This window comes from Glycine max, chromosome 3 (assembly GCF_000004515.6).
Source record: "Glycine max cultivar Williams 82 chromosome 3, Glycine_max_v4.0, whole genome shotgun sequence".
NCBI lineage: Eukaryota > Viridiplantae > Streptophyta > Magnoliopsida > Fabales > Fabaceae > Glycine > Glycine max.
In genome coordinates, this window is record NC_016090.4 from 4,240,266 (window position 1) to 4,258,646 (window position 18,381).

Below are 18,381 nucleotides of genomic sequence, written 5' to 3' on the forward strand. Positions count from 1 at the left end.
TTTTTTAAGATCCTTGATATGCAGACTCTTCAGTGATTCAGGTAAACGACCACCTGGAAATGACACGGCTGACGAGCAATCCCTTAATGTTAAAGACCGGAGACAAGTTGGTTGGATGTTAGTGATGGCCTCCATCATGGACTCCACCATTGGGCTTCCTTCTACTTCTATAGTCTCTACCAATAGAGGTAACGCATGCAGTGCTACTTTATTGCTTTCACTTATTTCCAAACTTTGAATGGCGGGAGCCGTTGGGAGAGAAGAGACAAGCAGCTCGCAATACTTAATCGCAAGTTTTTTCAGAACAGGAAGGTGATTCGGCAAATTTCCCTCTAGCTTAGGGCAGTCACGTATGTAAAGACTTTTAAGCACAGGAAAAGCTTCTGAATCGAAGGAACTCCACACCTCCCAGCAAGGCATGCCATAAAAGGCCAGAGATTCAAGGGAGGGAAAGGACGTCCCAGAATGACATTCTTCATTCTTGTAGAAACCTGCATCAATAGTCTTCAGCCTATTCAATACTGAAATTTCAAGGACCTTGAGAGAAGGTAGTTGTCCAAGTGAAGGAAGCATACTACAGTTGTCACAATCACGCAATTTTAGACTAATCATATTGCAGTAGGAAGAATTTCCCATCCAATCTGGAAATCTGGTTCCTTCATAGCCTATTATTTGCAACGATTCAATGTTAAAGTGAGGCTGTAACTTGCAAAGCACATCTATTTCAAGTTGGAAGTTGGTCCTGTTGTTGTTAAATCTAGACCATTCCAACTGTAAACTATTAATGTGTTTTTTATCCATCATCCTTGCCTCCAACGCTTCTTCACTTTGGGAAACATTCTCCAACTTCCTAATTTCAAGTTCACCACAAAGATTTGAAAGTCCTCCCAATTCTTTGATTCCATTCTCTTCGTGCTTGCCCACAGCAAAGAAATCCAGATGTTGTAAATGATTTAATTTACTCATTCCTCTCGGCATCTCTTTTATAGGAGTCCAAAATATCTCAAGATGACGCAAATTAACAAGATTGCACATGTCACTAGGCAACTTAGTCAGCTTTCTGCAACTACGCAACTTCAAAGTTTGCAGATTGTATAAATTACACAATGACTTTGGCAGTGTTTCTACACTTGAATCAGAAAGATCTAAATAGCGCAGATGGATCAATTTACCTATTGAATCAGGCAAAGAATCCAAACTTCGGAAGTCACAAAATGATAAAACTCTCAAGTACATAAGCTTCGACACTATGATACATCGTGCCTCCTCGTTGTTGAATGGAGCAGCTTCAAAATTGATAATGGACAAAAAAGTTCTCAGAAATTTTGCTCTACCAACAACATCAAAGTTGTCCAAGACTGAAGAATTGAATTTCGTAAATGACAAATGACGAGTCTTGGTCTTGATCTTTGTTTCTTTCCCAAGTTCTTCTGATCTAAAGTAAAAATCTCCACCGAGTGATGTGGCTAGATCATGGATGAGGTCATGCATCACAAAACATTTGCCATAAGGCCAACTACTTCTACTTGTGTTTGAACGTTGGAAAAATGATCTCGAAACCAAATCGTCAAAATACTCATGACCAACCTCTTCTAAAGTCCTACCTTTGCTTGATTTCTTCAAAAGATCTTCGGCCATCCACAACAAGATTAATTCATTTTTTTCAAATTGGTAATCTTGTGGATACAAGGAACAATAAACAAAGCACCGTTTTAAATGTGGAGGGAGATAATGATAACTAAGTCTCAGTGCTGGAATAACTTTACACTCACTTTCAGAAAGTTCCCAAATGTCACTATTCAGAATATTATTCCAATCCACGATGTCATGCTTTTTTCTCAACATGCCTCCAAGCGACTGTGCTGCTAAAGGCAGTCCGTTGCACCTTTTAACAATCTCCTTTCCAATTTTTTCTAGTGTTGTTGTGTTCTCGTTCGATTCAGAGGAAAGACACGCATGGTTCACAAACACTGACCAACAATCTTCATTCGACAATTGGTTTAGATGATAGGTGTGAACAGTTTGGACTATAGATGCTGTTTTTTCACTGCGGGTTGTTAGAAGAATCTTACTTCTCCTAATCCCACGGTTAAATGGTTTCTTAATAAGACTCCAATCAACATAATCCTCTGTCCAAACATCATCCAAGACAATTAAGAATTTTTTATCTTTCAGCTTGTCCATCAATTCAAGATGAAGTAGATTCAGATCATTCAATTTACAAGGCTCTCCAGTAATCGCCTCTATCATAGTTTTTGTGATCTTCAGAACATCAAATTCTTTAGAAATACAAACCCATGCCTTAAAGTCAAATATCTCTACCAGATTCTCATCATTGTACACCAGTTGGGCCAAAGTAGTTTTTCCAACCCCACCCATGCCCACAATAGGAACCACAGACACTTCACTACCGTCACTGTTATCCTCCAACAACAACTTGATTATGGCCTCCTTATCTTTCTGCCTACCATATATATGAGATCCATCTTCCACAGATGTTGATGGAGCTTTCCATGACAAGTTCTCCACTGCACTCTCTTTCAAATCAAGACTCTCCTTGAGTTTTAAATGAGACTCAAGTGTGACAACTATGTCTTCCAACTTACTAACGATCTTCCTATCGGAAAAGCGAGAAAAAAAGTTTCTTACCTTCTTTTGGGTGGCAGCTTTGGTGAAAACATGGTCGAGTAAGTCATCGGCCTCATAGACAGCATCTTTGAGATCATTGAGCCAGTGTTTGACATTGGTGTTTGTGATCTGTTTCTTCTCGGCATCATGAAGCACAGCTCCAACCACTCTGAGAGTGGTCTCCAACTTTTGAAGCAACTTCTTGCTAAGCTTATTTCCAAGGATCAAGTGAACAAACTCACGTGAAGCCAGCCTGTCGAAAACCACATCAAGGAAAGCAGAGAGAAAGGCACCACCTACCAGTGCTGCTGCCATTATCTCAAGAACAAAAGATGATCAGAGTAGAAAGACAAAGGCAAGGAATTGGTTGCTATGAACGGTTTTTTTATTTATTATGGTGGTGGTGGCTGACTTATCACGTTGGCCTGGATGCTTTTTGGGAGTCTCTTTACTTTTGTTCCCCACATGCTGCTTTTTTGATATTTCTATTTTGAATTTAGCTCCTCCAGACTAAAGACTCAAGAGATTTAAAGAGTGATGATATTTCTACCATTAATTTTAAAAAAAATGGATTATATTTCTAAAATGATTTTAATTAAAGTTAGTGATGGCGAGCTTTCTCGCTTTAAATGTCACCTCACTTTAGACTAGTTTCATTTCTGTTTCCAAACCGTGTGGACCAGTGGTGTATGTTTTTTTCTTTCTTTTCTGAAATTGCTTGCAGGTTTCACAAAACACTGATCCCTTTTCTTTGTGATATGTATGGATGGCTGCAAGGTTACTGTGCGTATTTAAGTTCCTGTCTTTAATGGTCTGTAAGACAAGTTGTATTAAAGCAGATTGTACATGTGTTTGTATGAACGGTACAAAAGTTGATTTCACAAATCTAATTTATATTTGGATATTTCTATTTTAAAAATAAGTTAGTAGTAAAATTGCAAATGAATTTTTTTGGTGTAATCCAAAAGTTACCTAAAAATACTTAACTAAGAATTAGTTCTAAATTTAAAATTTAAAATCAATTTCTCACTGTGAAAGTAAATAGTTGAACATTTACTCAAATTCATGTTAGTTTATATTTCAACATAATTTTAGAAAATCAAGCATAAAATCTAATATACACGATTAAAATTATCATAGAGATGTGTTGTTTTAGAAAGATTTAATAACGAATTAATCATGATCTCATAAACAATTGATATTAGTAGTAGTAGTTTGTATTTCTTAATCAAGTGTTAAACAAATATTAAACCAAAACAAAAAAAAGTATTGAACAAATAAAAAGAAAGAATTGAACAAAGGACACATGCTAATTGATCCCTAATAACATAATATTAACCAATTCAAGAGTTTAATATGTCCTTATTTGTACATAAAAAAGAAAAGACCTTTGTAGAAAGAAAAGTGTGTGATTTTTTACTAAATAAAATCAATAAAATAAATAATAGATACTAATATAGTAAAGAATATTGTGAAGAAGTTGTCATCATCATCATCATCATCATCATCATCATAATAATAATAATAATAATAATAATCTAGAGGGAGTGATTAAAGTAATTCCTTTGAAATGGTGTCATGAAAATTATCATTCAATTCAACTTCATTTTTATATGTTGTATATCTATTGTAATTATTTGATGTATATTTTTATAAAATTTCTTGGTTTCTGATCATCCTTCATATCTTATCTATACAAAAATGTTATTATTAGTTAAGTTAAAAATATTTAGTGAGATTATCTCAAACAGCAATAGCAAAATGAGAGAAAAAGAAAATTTAAGTCAAGAAAAAAAATGGTGAGCAAATGAAAAGGTTTCTATAAAATATATATTATTACAGCTATTTTGAAGTATAAGTTTTTATCCATAGTTGAAATGGATTTTAGTGAACTTTATATTAATGACTATTATGCAGTTAAAATCTCGATACAACGACTCACAAAAATTCAAATTTTCTTTACATATAATATAAATATATATAAGTCTAATAATAAAAACATTTTTATTTATTTGTTAAAGTCTTGAAGATATTTATCCTCTAACTTATTTTTTCTCCTCACAATTATTTTTATCTTTTATACTACCAAACAAAACCTTACAAGAGTACTGGCTTAGTAGAATCCAGCTAAGTATCATTTCTTTTCCTAAATATTTGTTAGAGTCTTGTTAATAAAACAAATCTTCTTTTAATTTTTTAATCAATACTCTTAAAATAAAGATGAAACACACTTTCTAAAAGTATTCCATTTTATTTATTTTATGAATAAGGAGTATTAAAGTGTATTTCACTTAAAAAAAAATACATTACATTTTTTAATAAGATGAAGTAAAAGAAGTGAAAAGAAATATATATATATATATATATATATATATATATATATAATTTTCATAAATTTAGTAATAAAAGAAATGAAAAAAAGGGTAAACAATCATTTTCGCCCTTGAATATGTTGAGCGTTGACAAATTCATCACGGAAAGATGTAAAATTTTAGTCCCCGAAAGTAAAAAAAGTGTGACAAATTTATTCATCTATTAACTTCCATTCATTACTTTTAATGAAAGAGCAAATGTGACACATTTAAGGACGAATTTGTCAGGGCTCAACACATTGAAGGACGAAAATGATTATTCACCTAAAATATAATTTAATCTTCATCTTTCTCCTTTTTCAATCATTGCAAGCACACTTGTGAAATCCGGTTTGGCTCAGCTATTCGGACCAATCCAACTGAGACCCGATGGCCTAGCCAAACCAGTTCCACTATTGGATCGGTCATACAATTGGCACGGGAGGACTCAATCAAACTTGGACAGTTAGCCACTAGATCCCGGTTGGACTGGTGTGATCTGGCCGATTTTTAAAAAAAAAATAGACCACTTCTATGGTGTGATTTTGATGTCTTATTATTATCAATTATTATCTTGGATTATGAAGTATGCATGAATTTTCTTTTTGCTTTGAATTTTTATAATACATCAGGTCAAACCAGTCCAATGACTGGTCCAACACCGCTGACCCACTCACCAACTATTTTGATTTGGTCAATGATCAAACTGGATTTTAAAACTAACTTAAAACAAATATAATAATAAATATAATATTGATTTAAAAACTTATTATCATGTTTATTTTAATTTGTTTTATTTTCTATTTTTTTAGAGTATTTATTATAATGTTATGTTTGCAATAATTAAAAAAAATTAACAGATAAATAAATTTATGATATTTTTTTTTACTTTTAAAACTAAAATTTTAATTTTAGTCTTTAAAGACAAACTTGTCAACACTAAAACATAAGAAGAAAATAGTTATTAAAAAATAAAAATGAAAGATCTTTACTCATGATTCAATGATTCGAGTCTTACCCGCGTGAACCCTGATTCTGAATCTGGAACAGCAGTCTCCGTCCGATCGACATGTAAGGTACGACCACGAATCAGTAACTGACACGTGTCTTATCATTCGTGCAGATGTCATCTGTATATAGAGCACAACACGGGAAGACGTTAACTGGCTGGTACTGCGAATATTCATCCGCCACTGGTGCCATCTGATTGGATGACCTTGCTACCAGTCACGGGAAGAGCCCATCTTGTGGTTAGGTGTTGAACGATGTTTGGCATACCATCATTTTCATTGTCCCTAATTCTCACCAATCTCACACCCAAAAGATTTTGTCACTTTGTAACAAGGGAGCTGCTACTAAGATTTAATAATAAGGACCAGAAAGTTTAAATGATAAACTATACAGTATTTTTAACAATTTTAATATACTATTATTATATTTTTATTTAATATTTAAGAATATTTCTATAATTTAAACCCATGCATTAAGTATAAAGTAATTTTATATTATTATTCACTCATATATCATCATTAATATAATTTTTAAGATATTATAGATGATAAAATAATAATGAATGAAGTTTTAAATTAGATTTACACTTTTATTATATAACTTATTTTTTCTATTTATTAAGTAGACTTTACTTTTATAGCCCCATTTGTTGTCTTATTTCTCACTCCCACATCTAAGTTAACTTTGTTTTTTCTTTCTTGAATGTTGTCACATTGTAACAAGTGGAATTGTTAAGATTTTTAAAAAAGCAAATTGTTTCAATGATAAATTAAATTTTAAACAATTTTAATATTCTAATATTATATTTTTATTTAATATTTTTAATTTTTAAGTTTTCTTAGTATTTAAGAATATTTATTAACAAGACCTTTTATAGCTATATTTTTTATGGAATGACTACTTTTTTTAGTAATGAGAATTTTGCATTGATGACGATTAACTTAAGTTCAAGTGAAGCGATTGTATGCATGAGTGCAAATTAGCTTATTTAGTTGACCAGACTTTTCTTATAATTCACAAAGGTTGTTACAAAAATTCAATGTATCTAATTTAAGTATATTAATGCATTAAAATCTATTTATATCTATAAGATATATTTGTTAAATTTTTAAATGAAATTGTAAGAAAGATGAAGAGAAGATCAACCAGCAGGCAAAAATCAAATCAAATTCAGATTCTATCATTCATGAGGGAAATCTTGCCCAATCATAATATTGAGATCTCACCTGATTTTATTTGTGTGAAAGATTTTGATAGAATTTTACTTATTCAATACCACTATAAAGTAGATAGTACAAAATTTTCAAACAATATAGAGTACATCAATATTCCTTTTTATGACTTTACATTTCTTAATTTCTAATGTTATACAAAGTTTTTATGCTACAAAAAGTAGATCATCAAATGTATTTTTATTGAAATTAAGAATTTTTTTTATTATGAAAATCTCCCTTATTAAATGTAACAAATATTTTACTCTATTATTTTTACAAATACTAGTCAATGCTTGAAGAACATTTAATAAAAAAATATTTATTATTTTGAATACATAAAGAAAAAGAATATCCCATACTATAATAATAGGTCTTTAAAATGATTAAACACATGCTTGAGACAACATTTTTATATGCTAATAATGTGGGTTTGAGAAACAGCTTAGAAGTTAGAACTAGAAGGTGTTAGAATATTCTCTTATGCTCTTATTTATTAAACTTGACAGCAACTCCTGTCTTTTCTTCCTTCTTCTTAGTTATAACGCCTATATCATCATCATTCCTCTCATTGCACCATAAAACAAAGAACATAAAGGCCTTGCAGGTAAATTGAGATTTACCCATTTCAATTTTCCTCTATATGTTATATTTTTTTTTTATCTTCATTCTTATTTGAAAATTTTGAAATCTGGATTCATTTTTTTCCTTCAAGGTTTTTAAACTTTTCTATTTTATTATTGTGGGCTTTAAAGTGATTATTTTTCTTTCTAAATTGTCTCTATTTCTCTCTGTTGGATGAGAAATATTGGTCATCATGGTGTAGAAGATTTGAATTTTATGCTTCTTAGTTATTTGTAGTCTATTAGCGTGTTTGGTTTTGTGAGAGTTTAATTCTGTTTTGTGTGGTGTAGATTTAATTGTACATTGGATATAAGAGAGTAACAAAATTTTAAAATTCTGTTATAAGTGCCTAGCCTGAGTGTAAAGGGTTGTTGCTTTGTTTTGCTTGTATAAAAGGACATACATACATCTTAATAACAGAGTGTGTGTTGTTTTCATTCTATCATTTTTCTGTTGCTAGTGCTATTCCTAGTGTGTAGGTGTGCAATTCTTTGCTTAAAAACAGTGAGTGATACACGAGTGAATGTGAGAGGGAGTGAATTGCATCTCTTGCAATTGAGTGAGGAACAGTGTGTGTTCCAACAATTGGTATCTAGAGCATTGGTTTCGATAGAAGGGGCAAGAATCGCTAACAAGAAAAGAAAGAAAGGTTCTTGGAGGTGTTCTTGAAGGAGTTCTTTGATGGCTGCAATATCTGGCTCTATTCCTGCAAATCTACCAATTCTCACAGGAAAGAACTATGAAAATTGGAAGATTATATACCTGTGGGAGAGAGAGCAACAAATGAACAAAAGGTTGTTGATAGAGAAAAGGAAAAGAAAGATTGCAAGACACTTTTCATTTTGCACCAGAGTGTAGATGCTGCTAACTTTGAAAAGATAGCAATGGCTCAAACCTCCAAAGAAGCATGGGACATTCTGCAGAAATCTCATGATGGAGCTACAAAAACCAAGAAGATCAAGCTGCAAACTCTGAGGAGACAATATGAACTACTACAAATGGAAAAGAATGAATCAGTTGCTGAGTACATCACAAAAGTGCAAACAGTGGTGAATTCAATGAAGGGCTATGGAGAAAAGATAATTGTGCAATCAGTTGTAGAGAAGGTGCTTAGAACCATGCCACCCAAGTTCAACCATATTGTGGTAGCCATTGAGGAATCCAAAAATCTTGAAGAGCTTAGCCTAGAGGAATTGCAAGGATCTTTGGAATCTCATGAGCAGAGAATGAATGAAAGGATCAATGAGAAGAAAAGTGAACAAGCCTTGCAAGCATGGTCTAATCCAAAGAAGCATGATGATAGATGGAAGAAAGAGAAAACTGAAGCAAAGAACAATAAATGGAGGGGAAATCAGAACAGTGATAAGGACCACAAGAAAAGAGGGGGATCCAATTCCCAAAACTCTTCAAATAGAAAGAAGTTCGATAAAAGAAGTATTCAATGCTTTAACTGTCAAAAGTTTGGGCACTTTGCTGATGAGTGTTACAGCAAACCAAATAACAAAAGAGAACCTAAAGGCGATGATGCAAAATTGGCTCAAGAAGAAGATGATGACACTGAACAGGTACTCTTAATGGTAACTACTCAAATTGAAGGGGCAAGTGATAATTGTTGGTACCTAGACATAGGTTGCTCAACTCATATGATAGGAAGAAGAGAGTGGTTTCTCAACCTTGATCAATCTGTGAAGAGCCAAGTCAAATTTGCTGATGATAGAACCTTGAGTGCTGAAGGAATTGGGAAGGTCCTTATCAAAACAAAGGATGGAGGTCAGTCTTGCATCACTGATGTACTTTTTGTACCAGGTATGAAAAGTAATCTCCTCAGCTTAGGTCAATTACTAGAAAAAGGCTTTATGACTAAACTTGAAAACTAGATGTTGAGAGTGTTTGATAGAAATCAAAAGCTCATTTTGAAGTCCCCTCTTTCAAAAAATAGAACATTTAAAATTGAGATTGATATGATAAAAAAGAAGTGTTTTGCCACTACAGTAAATAGTGAAGAGTGGTTATGGCATTACAGATTTGGCCATTTAAATTTTAGAGATCTGATTCAGCTAAACTTAAGAGAAATGGTGCTGGGTTTGCCTCAGATCAAACCTCCTAGTGAAGTATGTGATGGTTGTTTGCAGTGTAAGCAATCAAGAAGCACTTTCAAACAAAATGTACCAATCAGGGCAAAGGAGAAACTTGAAGTGATTTACTCTGATGTGTGTGGCCCTATGCAGACTGAATCTCTTGGTGGAAACAGATACTTCATATCCTTTATTGATGAATTGACTAGGAAAGTATGGGTTTACCTAATAAGAAGGAAGAGTGATGTCTTTGAAGTCTTTGAAAAGTTCAAAAATATGGCAGAAAAACAAAGTGACTCATTGATCAAGATATTGAGAACAGATGGTGGTGGTGAATATGTTTCTGCAGAATTTCGAGAATTTTGTGATCAGGAAGGCATAATTCATGAAGTGACTCCTCCCTACACACCTCAACATAATGGAGCTGCAGAAAGAAAAAATAGAACCATAATGAATATGGTAAGGAGCATGTTGAAAGGCAAGAGTCTGCCCAAGTACTTGTGAGGAGAGGCAGTGTCTACAGCTGTCTTCATCTTGAATAGGAGTCCTTCAAAGAGATTAGAAGGAATAACACCTGAAGAAGCTTGGAGTGGTGCTAAACCAAATGTGAGCCATTTCAGAATCATTGGATCACTTTGTTTTAGGCATATCCCAGATCAATTAAGAAGGAAGCTAGATGATAAAGGTGAACAAATGATCTTACTCAGATATCACTTAACTGGAGCTATAAGCTGTTTGATTCGAAGAGTAAGCAGATAATAATGAGTAGGGATGTGGTATTTGATGAATCTAGAAGTTGGGACTAGGAGCAGAATACTGAAATGAAGGGACCTTCAATAATGATAAGGTCAGAAGAGGAAGAAACAAGTGAAGGGAATGGTAAAACCACTCAAAGAGAAGTGAGACCCCAGAGAAATGCACCCAAACCAGCTAGATTTCAAGGTTTTGAGATGTTGACTGATGCTGATGTAAGTGCAGATGGGAATCTTGTACATTTTGCTCTGTTTTCTAAAGCAGAACCAATAAACTTTGAAGATGCTATGACTGATCAGAGGTGGGTTGAAGTTATGACAGAAGAGCTTAAATCTATTGAGAAAAATCAAGTGTGGGAGCTGGTATCTCAACCAAAATCGAAGAAGCCCATTGATGTGAAGTGGATCTATAAGATTAAGACAAATCTAGAAGGCAAGGTGGTCAAGTATAAAGCTAGACTTGTGGCTAGAGGATTTTTACTGAAAGCTGGGATTGACTACAGAGAGGTATTTGCACCAGTTGCTAGAATTGAGACTATTAGAACAGTAGTGGCAATTGCTAGCCTAAATAATTGGACAATGCACCAACTAGATGTGAAGTGTGCTTTCTTAAATGGTCCTCTTGATAAGGAGGTCTATGTGACACAGCCACCTGGATTCTCTATAGCTGGCCAAGAGTCAAAGGTTCTTAAATTGAGAAAAGCTCTTTATGGACTTAAGCAAGCCCCAAGAGCTTGGAACAAGAAAATTGATGGTTTTATGATGAAGATCGGCTTTGATAAGTGTAGTTGTGAGTTTGGAGTCTATGTAAGATCCAAATCAGTAGGTAATGTCATTATTGTATGCCTCTATGTGGATGATTTGTTGATCACTGGTGGTAATGAAAGTGAGATAGCAGAACTGAAAAGGGAATTGATGAGTGAGTTTGAAATGACTGATATGGGGGTTCTATCCTATTTCCTTGGACTTGAATTCAAGAAGACTGAGAGTGGTTTTTTGATGCACCAGAGCAAGTATGAAACAGAAATATTGAAGAGATTCAACATGGTTGGATGTAATTCGGCTGCAACACCGATTGAGGCAGGTCTTGTACTTGAAAGGGAGGGCAAGGAAGACAAAGTTGATGAAACTGAGTTCAAACAGATTGTTGGGTTCTCTCAGGTACTTGTGTCATTCAAGACCTGATTTGGAATTTTCTGTTGGACTAATAAGTAGATATACGAAAAGACCCAGAATTCCTCATCTCCTAGCTGCTAAGAGGATTCTAAGGTTCATAAAAGGGACCATCAATACTGGAATTCTATTTCCAAATAAAGATAACAGCAACTCAGAGGAATTAGTGGGATATACTGATGCAGATTGGGGAGGAGACAGAGATGACAGAAAGAGTACTACAGGTTACATATTCATGTATGGTGCAGCACCAATATCGTGGTGTTCTAAGAAGCAATCCATAGTGGCTTTATCAACATGTGAAGCTGAGTATGTTGCAGCTGCAATGAGTGCTTGCCAAGCTGTCTAGTTGGACACATTATTACAGGAATTAAAAATCAAGGAGAGTGATGGAGTGAAGCTTTTTGTGGATAATAAGTCAGCTATAAGCTTGTCAAAGAATCCAACCTCTCATGGTAGAAGCAAACACATAGAAACAAGGTTTCACTATCTTAGGGATCAAGTGAACAAAGAGAAATTGAAAGTGGAGTATTGCTGCACATTTGATCAACTTGCTGATATTTTAACCAAACCCCTCAAAGGGGAGAGGTTTAAAATGTTAAGGGACAGAATTGGCTTGATGAACTTAGGAGATCAGAATTAAGGGAGGGTGTGAGAGTTTAATTCTGTTTTGTGTGGTGTAGATTTAATTGTACATTGGATATAAGAGAGTAACAAAATTTTAAAATTCTGTTATAAGTGCCTAGCCTGAGTGTAAAGGGTTGTTGCTTTGTTTTGCTTGTATAAAAGGACATGCATACATCTTAATAATAGAGTGTGTGTTGTTTTCATTCTATCATTTTTCTGTTGCTAGTGCTATTCCTAGTGTGTAGGTGTGTAATTCTTTGTTTAAAAACAGTGAGTGATACGCGAGTGAATGTGGGAGGGAGTGAATTGCATCTCTTGCAATTGAGTGAGGAACAGTGTGTGTTCCAACAGGTTTCACATTACCGACGTGATTTTCAGGAAATGTGATTCCATGAAGCTACTAGTTATAACTTCTACATATCTCAGACATGATTTTCTATTTCTCAAACTGATTCCCAACACGCTATATATTTCATGTGAAAGAAAAAACACATAAATTATTATAAAGTGTGTAATGTTTATTAAACTTGGTTTTTGTGTAGCATGAGAAGATCTAAGTACATGTTCGGTCCATTTTTAAAAATAATAACATTTTTAAAAATAAACAGTAAAAAATTATGATATTTTAAAACCAAATTCTGGTATAGGTGGATGGTTGTTATTTTGGTGAGAGGGGTGTTTGTGTTTATTTGCCTTTATCTCTTAACGTCAAATTTGTAAATTTTTTCCCTTTTTTTTCATCTGGAAAATTTTAATTTGTTGCCAATATGTATTGACAATAACTTAGTGCAGGTGACCCAAGCATGAAGTTGGTAGATAGACTGCCAAAGTTAGCTAACGATTGTAATGAAAAGTGGAACCACATGCATCTGATAAAGGTGTCAACTCAGTTATATTTTACTTGCCTATTTGAAACCTTACTGAATTTTCGTTTTCTTCTCGAGTGTCATTAAACTCTCCCAACTTTAGAAGATTAATTTGGGCAGATGAGTGTGAATGACTTGATTTGTGTATGTAATTCAAAACAGAATGCAGGTCTCACTTGTTTGCATGTTCCTTTTTTATGAATCTCAAGTTCATTATTGATGTATTTTGTTGTATTGGTGTGCTTTCTGCCATCTGCTGATTGATTGTTTGATTAAATTTTATTTCTTCTGCATAATGTGTGGCCATCTTTGGTTTCCATTTATTCTTGATTTTTGACAATCTTACATTTCTGTCATACTTGTTTAGTCTTGTTTTGTTCTTCTTGGTCATGAATCGTTTATTTTTAAGAACTCTAAAAACGACTAGACTACCTGAGAGAAATCTAATTGATGTGCTAAATACTTTGTTTTTTAATCCAGTCCTGTTTAAATATGATCAAAACTCACCTAATGCCTTATGGTTTCGGGTTAAGCACCAAGATGGATTACTCCACAGTACATGTGGTACCCCTGCCTATGTTGCTCCGGAAGTGATAAACAGAAGGGGTTATGATGGAGCCAAAGCTGATATATGGTCATGTGGGGTGATCTTGTATGTTCTATTGGCAGGGGAGAGTTCAAATTTCCTAACTGGTTTGCACCAGATGTACGCAGATTGCTGTCGAAAATCATGGAAAGCTCTTGGTTCAAAAGGGGGCTAGAGAAGCCTACCATTACTCGGAACGAAGACCAAGAACTGGCTCCTCTGGATGCATTATTTGTGAAAAAATTGTTTTAGTATGTAAAAAAATCTCATATCACATTAAACTTTACAGTTAAGACTAAGAGAAATTTATAAATATTTGATTTCTCAATCTAGCAAGACTTTATTTAATAATAACAAAATCATGACAGAAATTCAAAGCGAAATATCAAAGAATTTGACGTCAGAATAAAAATATAAAACTCAAATAGCGGTTTTGATAGAGAAACTCAAATACTAATTTAAGAGTAAGAGTGTATTTCAATTTACTCCCTTCTAAACTCAAATACAAATAAATTTAACTAAATCCAAATCTTTTCTGTTAATTTTATTTTTCAGCTTAAAAACATAATGCATAAATTAGAAATATGATTAATTGTTTTATTCGTATTAAAATTATTTTAATTTTAATATAATATTTTATATTACTTTTCTTATATTTATTATGAAGTAAAAATATTTAAAAATTAAAGTAAGAAAATAATGTCATAATAGAAATAAAATAATTAATAATATAAAAGGAATGCATTATTATCAGTAAATCTTTTATCATTACAAAAATGAAAGACATGTATTAAATAAATTTATTAATGTATAAGACATCTAATTTCATGAGGTTAGTTAAGTGAAATCGGTTATAGTTTTGTATCTAACTAATTCAAGCTTTAAGTTTATATATTAAAGATAAAATAAGAAGAAAATATAAAATGTTAGGAGCTGGTATTTTTTAAAATATTAATTTAAGTAACGTTTTAAAAAATGTTAAAAACTACTAAAAAATTTGTTTACCAAATAGTCAAACAAGTTTTTTAGCTACTAAAGAAAGTCAGAAGTCATTTGAAATGTGTTGACAAACATATCTTTAAACAAGATTGAAAAAAAACTAGGCAATATCCTTAAGCAACCATTAAGCTAGAGGACTAAGAAACTAAAAATTAATTTCTTTATTAGAAAATACAGCAAAACATTTCTTTACGAATCTAACTATATTTTAAACTTGTGCATTGTACCAATAATGATTGACACAAGTAGTAATGACTTGTATTTCTTAAATAAATGATCTAGAATTTGAATTTTGATTAACTTTTAGGCATAGAATTAAAGAAAGAACACATGTTAATTGATCCCTAAAAACATAATATTAATGAATTAAAGATTTCAATGAATTAAATATAAAAACATATATGTCAAAGATGTATGTGGAAAGAAAAGTGAGTGATTTTTACTAAATAAAACCAATAAAAATATATATTAAAAGTTTTGACAGGTAGATATCCCCATAATTTAATATTTATATTAAAAAAAATAGGCTTCCAGGTATGAAAAATAGGACTCAGAGAGAAGGGGAGTGGCGGATACAAGCCAGATCTTGAGAATGGTAATTAGGAAAAAAGGAACCCAGACCCCCTCCCTTTCCTAAGGATGAACTTATTCTCAGCCTCTACACTCTCCTTACAAGCTATCCTTTCCATTATGCCAACCTATGTTCTTTTTCCACTTCAGCTAGTGCAACTTGTATGGCGGATTCTTTCTGCTGTCATACACAAGCAGGTCTTGTTTCTAAGGCTCATTTGTCCTTTCTTTTTCTATTCCCCACCCCCTCTTTTCCCTATATTAATAAGCGTATTGTGCCATAGAGAGAGAAAATGTAGTAAGATACGTAAAACACGTGAAGATGACCAAATACTGCATGAGAGCTTTTTTTTATTGTTGCATTTATATCTTTGCAGAGTTGCAGAGGAAAGAGAAGCGCTTTGAGTAGTTTAGTCAGTTACATTTAGGAAACTAACTCTAACATCTTTTAACTAACTAACTAACTACTAAACAGATTTCTAACTGATTAATAAGCTTCTGCTAAGAGCCCCCCCTCAAGCTGGGAATGGATGTTCATCATTCCCAGCTTGGAACATAAACCTTGAAAAATAGCAGGGGTGAGAGGCTTTGTGAAGATGTCGGCAAGCTGCATTGAAGAAGAAACTGGAAGAAGTTTTAACAAGCCTGCGTTCACTTTGTCTCGCACGATATGGCAGTCGATCTCGATGTGTTTAGTACGTTCGTGGAAAACTGGGTTTGAAGCTATTTGAATAGCGGATTGATTGTCACAATAGAGTGTGGCAGGTTGAAGAAAAGGGACCCAAAAATCGTGAAGAAGGTAGCTTAGCCATTGAAGTTCACATGTAGTGGAGGCCAAGGCTCGATACTCTGCCTCAGAGGAGCTGCGAGAGACTGTAGATTGCTTCTTGGATCGCCAGGAAATGAGATAATCACCCAGATAAACTGAGAAGCCAGTGATGGAGCATCGTGTGTCGCGACAGCCTGTCCAATCGGAGTCACTGAATGCCTTGAGAGTGAGTGTACTGTGAGCAGCAAAGAATATGCCCGAACCAGGAGATCCTTTGAGGTAGCGTAAGATTCAAAAAGTAGCCTGAGAGTGTGTAGAAGTGGGATTGGCCATATATTGACTTAGTTGTTGAACTGCATGAGTAATATTGGGTCGGGTGTTCGTAAGATATATGAGGCGATCGATTAATCATCTGTAGGAAGAAGCAGAAGTTTCTGACAATGGCGTTCCCATGGAAGCACTCAAACGTGTAGAGTAATCCATGGGAGTAGAGGTAGGACGGGAACCAAGCATACCTGAATCTGATAGAATATCCAGGGCATATTTACCCTGACATAAGTGTATGCCGTGACTTGAACGAGCAACCTCGAGTCCGAGGAAGAACTTCAGAATACCGAGATCCTTAATGCTGAAAGTTTGATCGAGAAACTTGGTAAAGTGAGTGATAGACTTGAGGTTATCTCCTGCCAAGATGATGTCGTCAACATAAACAAGAATAGCTGTTACAGTATTATCATTGTTAGAGTATAAGAAAAGTGAGTGGTCAACTGAAGATTGACGAAAGCCTTGGGAGAAAAGGAATGACGAAAGCCGTGTGAACCATTTCCGACTTGCTTGTTTAAGTCCATATAAGGAACGTTGAAGGTGACAAATGAGGTTGGGGTTATCCACAACCAGTCCTGGTGGAAGCTTCATATAAACTTCTTCGTTAAGATCCCCATGAAGAAAAGCATTGTTGACGTCGAGTTGTCTAAGGTGCCAGTTACAAAGAGCAGCAAGGGCTAGAAGCATTTGAACAGTGGTGAGCTTGGCCACGGGGGAAAAAGTATCGAGAAAATCCAAACCTTCCTGTTGAGTGTATCCTTTGGCTACTAGTCACGCTTTGTATCTTTCAATGGTTCCATCCGCATTGTGCTTGACTTTGTAAACCCAGCGACATCCAATGGCCTTTTTGTGTGGGGGAAGTGGAGTTAGAATCCAAGTGTGGTTCTGTTGAAGAGCCTTTAACTCGACCTGCATGGCTTTAATCCAACAGTCATAGCTAGAAGCCTCAGCATATGAATTGGGTTTAGCTATCGCGGTTATAGACATGATGAAGTGTTTATGGGAATGAGACAAATGAGAATAAGATAAGACAAAGTGGAGAGGGTACTTAACCTTGGTCGAGGAGGTATCAGCATGTGAAGTGAGAACGCGATGAAAGTCCTGTAAGTATGTGGGTGGATGTCTCGTTCTCGTAGAACGACGTAAGCTGGGTGTCCAAGGAGGTGAGGAAGATGAGTTGTCCTGAGTAGAAGAAGTAGGGGAGTTGGCAGGAGGTATCGTGAGGTGGGTAGGATTGTTTGGGTTGGCTGTGTGTGTCATCATAGTGTCAGGAATTTGGGTGTTGCTAGAGAAGGGAATTGACGAGATATGCGTATCGGTATTATCGAAGTGTTGGGTTTCATGTAATATTGGAAAGTGATCCTCATAAAAAAACAATATTACGAGAAGCAGTTATGTTATGAGAATGGAGATTATAAACGAGATACCCTTTTGTATGTGGTTTACAACCAAGAAATATGCAAGGATGAGCTCGAGGATCAAGTTTTTGTCGATGATTCTGAAGGGTACTAACGTAACATAAGCACCCAAAAACACGGAGATTAGAGATATCGCAGGGTTGCACATATAATTTTTCATAAGGAGATATATCTTTCAAAAAAGGGGTAGGTATACGACTTATGAGGTATGCAGCATGAAGCAATGCAAAACACCAGAAATTTAGTGGAAGTTGTGCTTGATATAAGAGTGCTCGTGTGACATTCAAGAGATGTTGATGCTTTCTCTCGGCAATGCCATTTTGCTCAGGCGTTTCGACACAAGTAGTTTGATGGATTATACCCTTTCGAGCATAGAAATCATGCATGAGAAATTCAG

The 18,381-nt window shown here is 34.4% G+C and overlaps 1 protein-coding gene across 1 annotated transcript; it reads right to left on the reverse strand.

Moving 5' to 3' along the window:
- Nucleotides 1–6: 6 nt before the first annotated feature.
- Nucleotides 7–3,037, reverse strand: LOC102668720 (putative disease resistance RPP13-like protein 1; the record flags this gene model as incomplete). The annotated part of the gene is made up of 1 exon (XM_014773475.3): nucleotides 7–3,037. A coding segment is annotated over exon 1 (2,937 nt), but the record flags the coding sequence as incomplete, so codon positions are not given.
- Nucleotides 3,038–18,381: the final 15,344 nt, after the last annotated feature.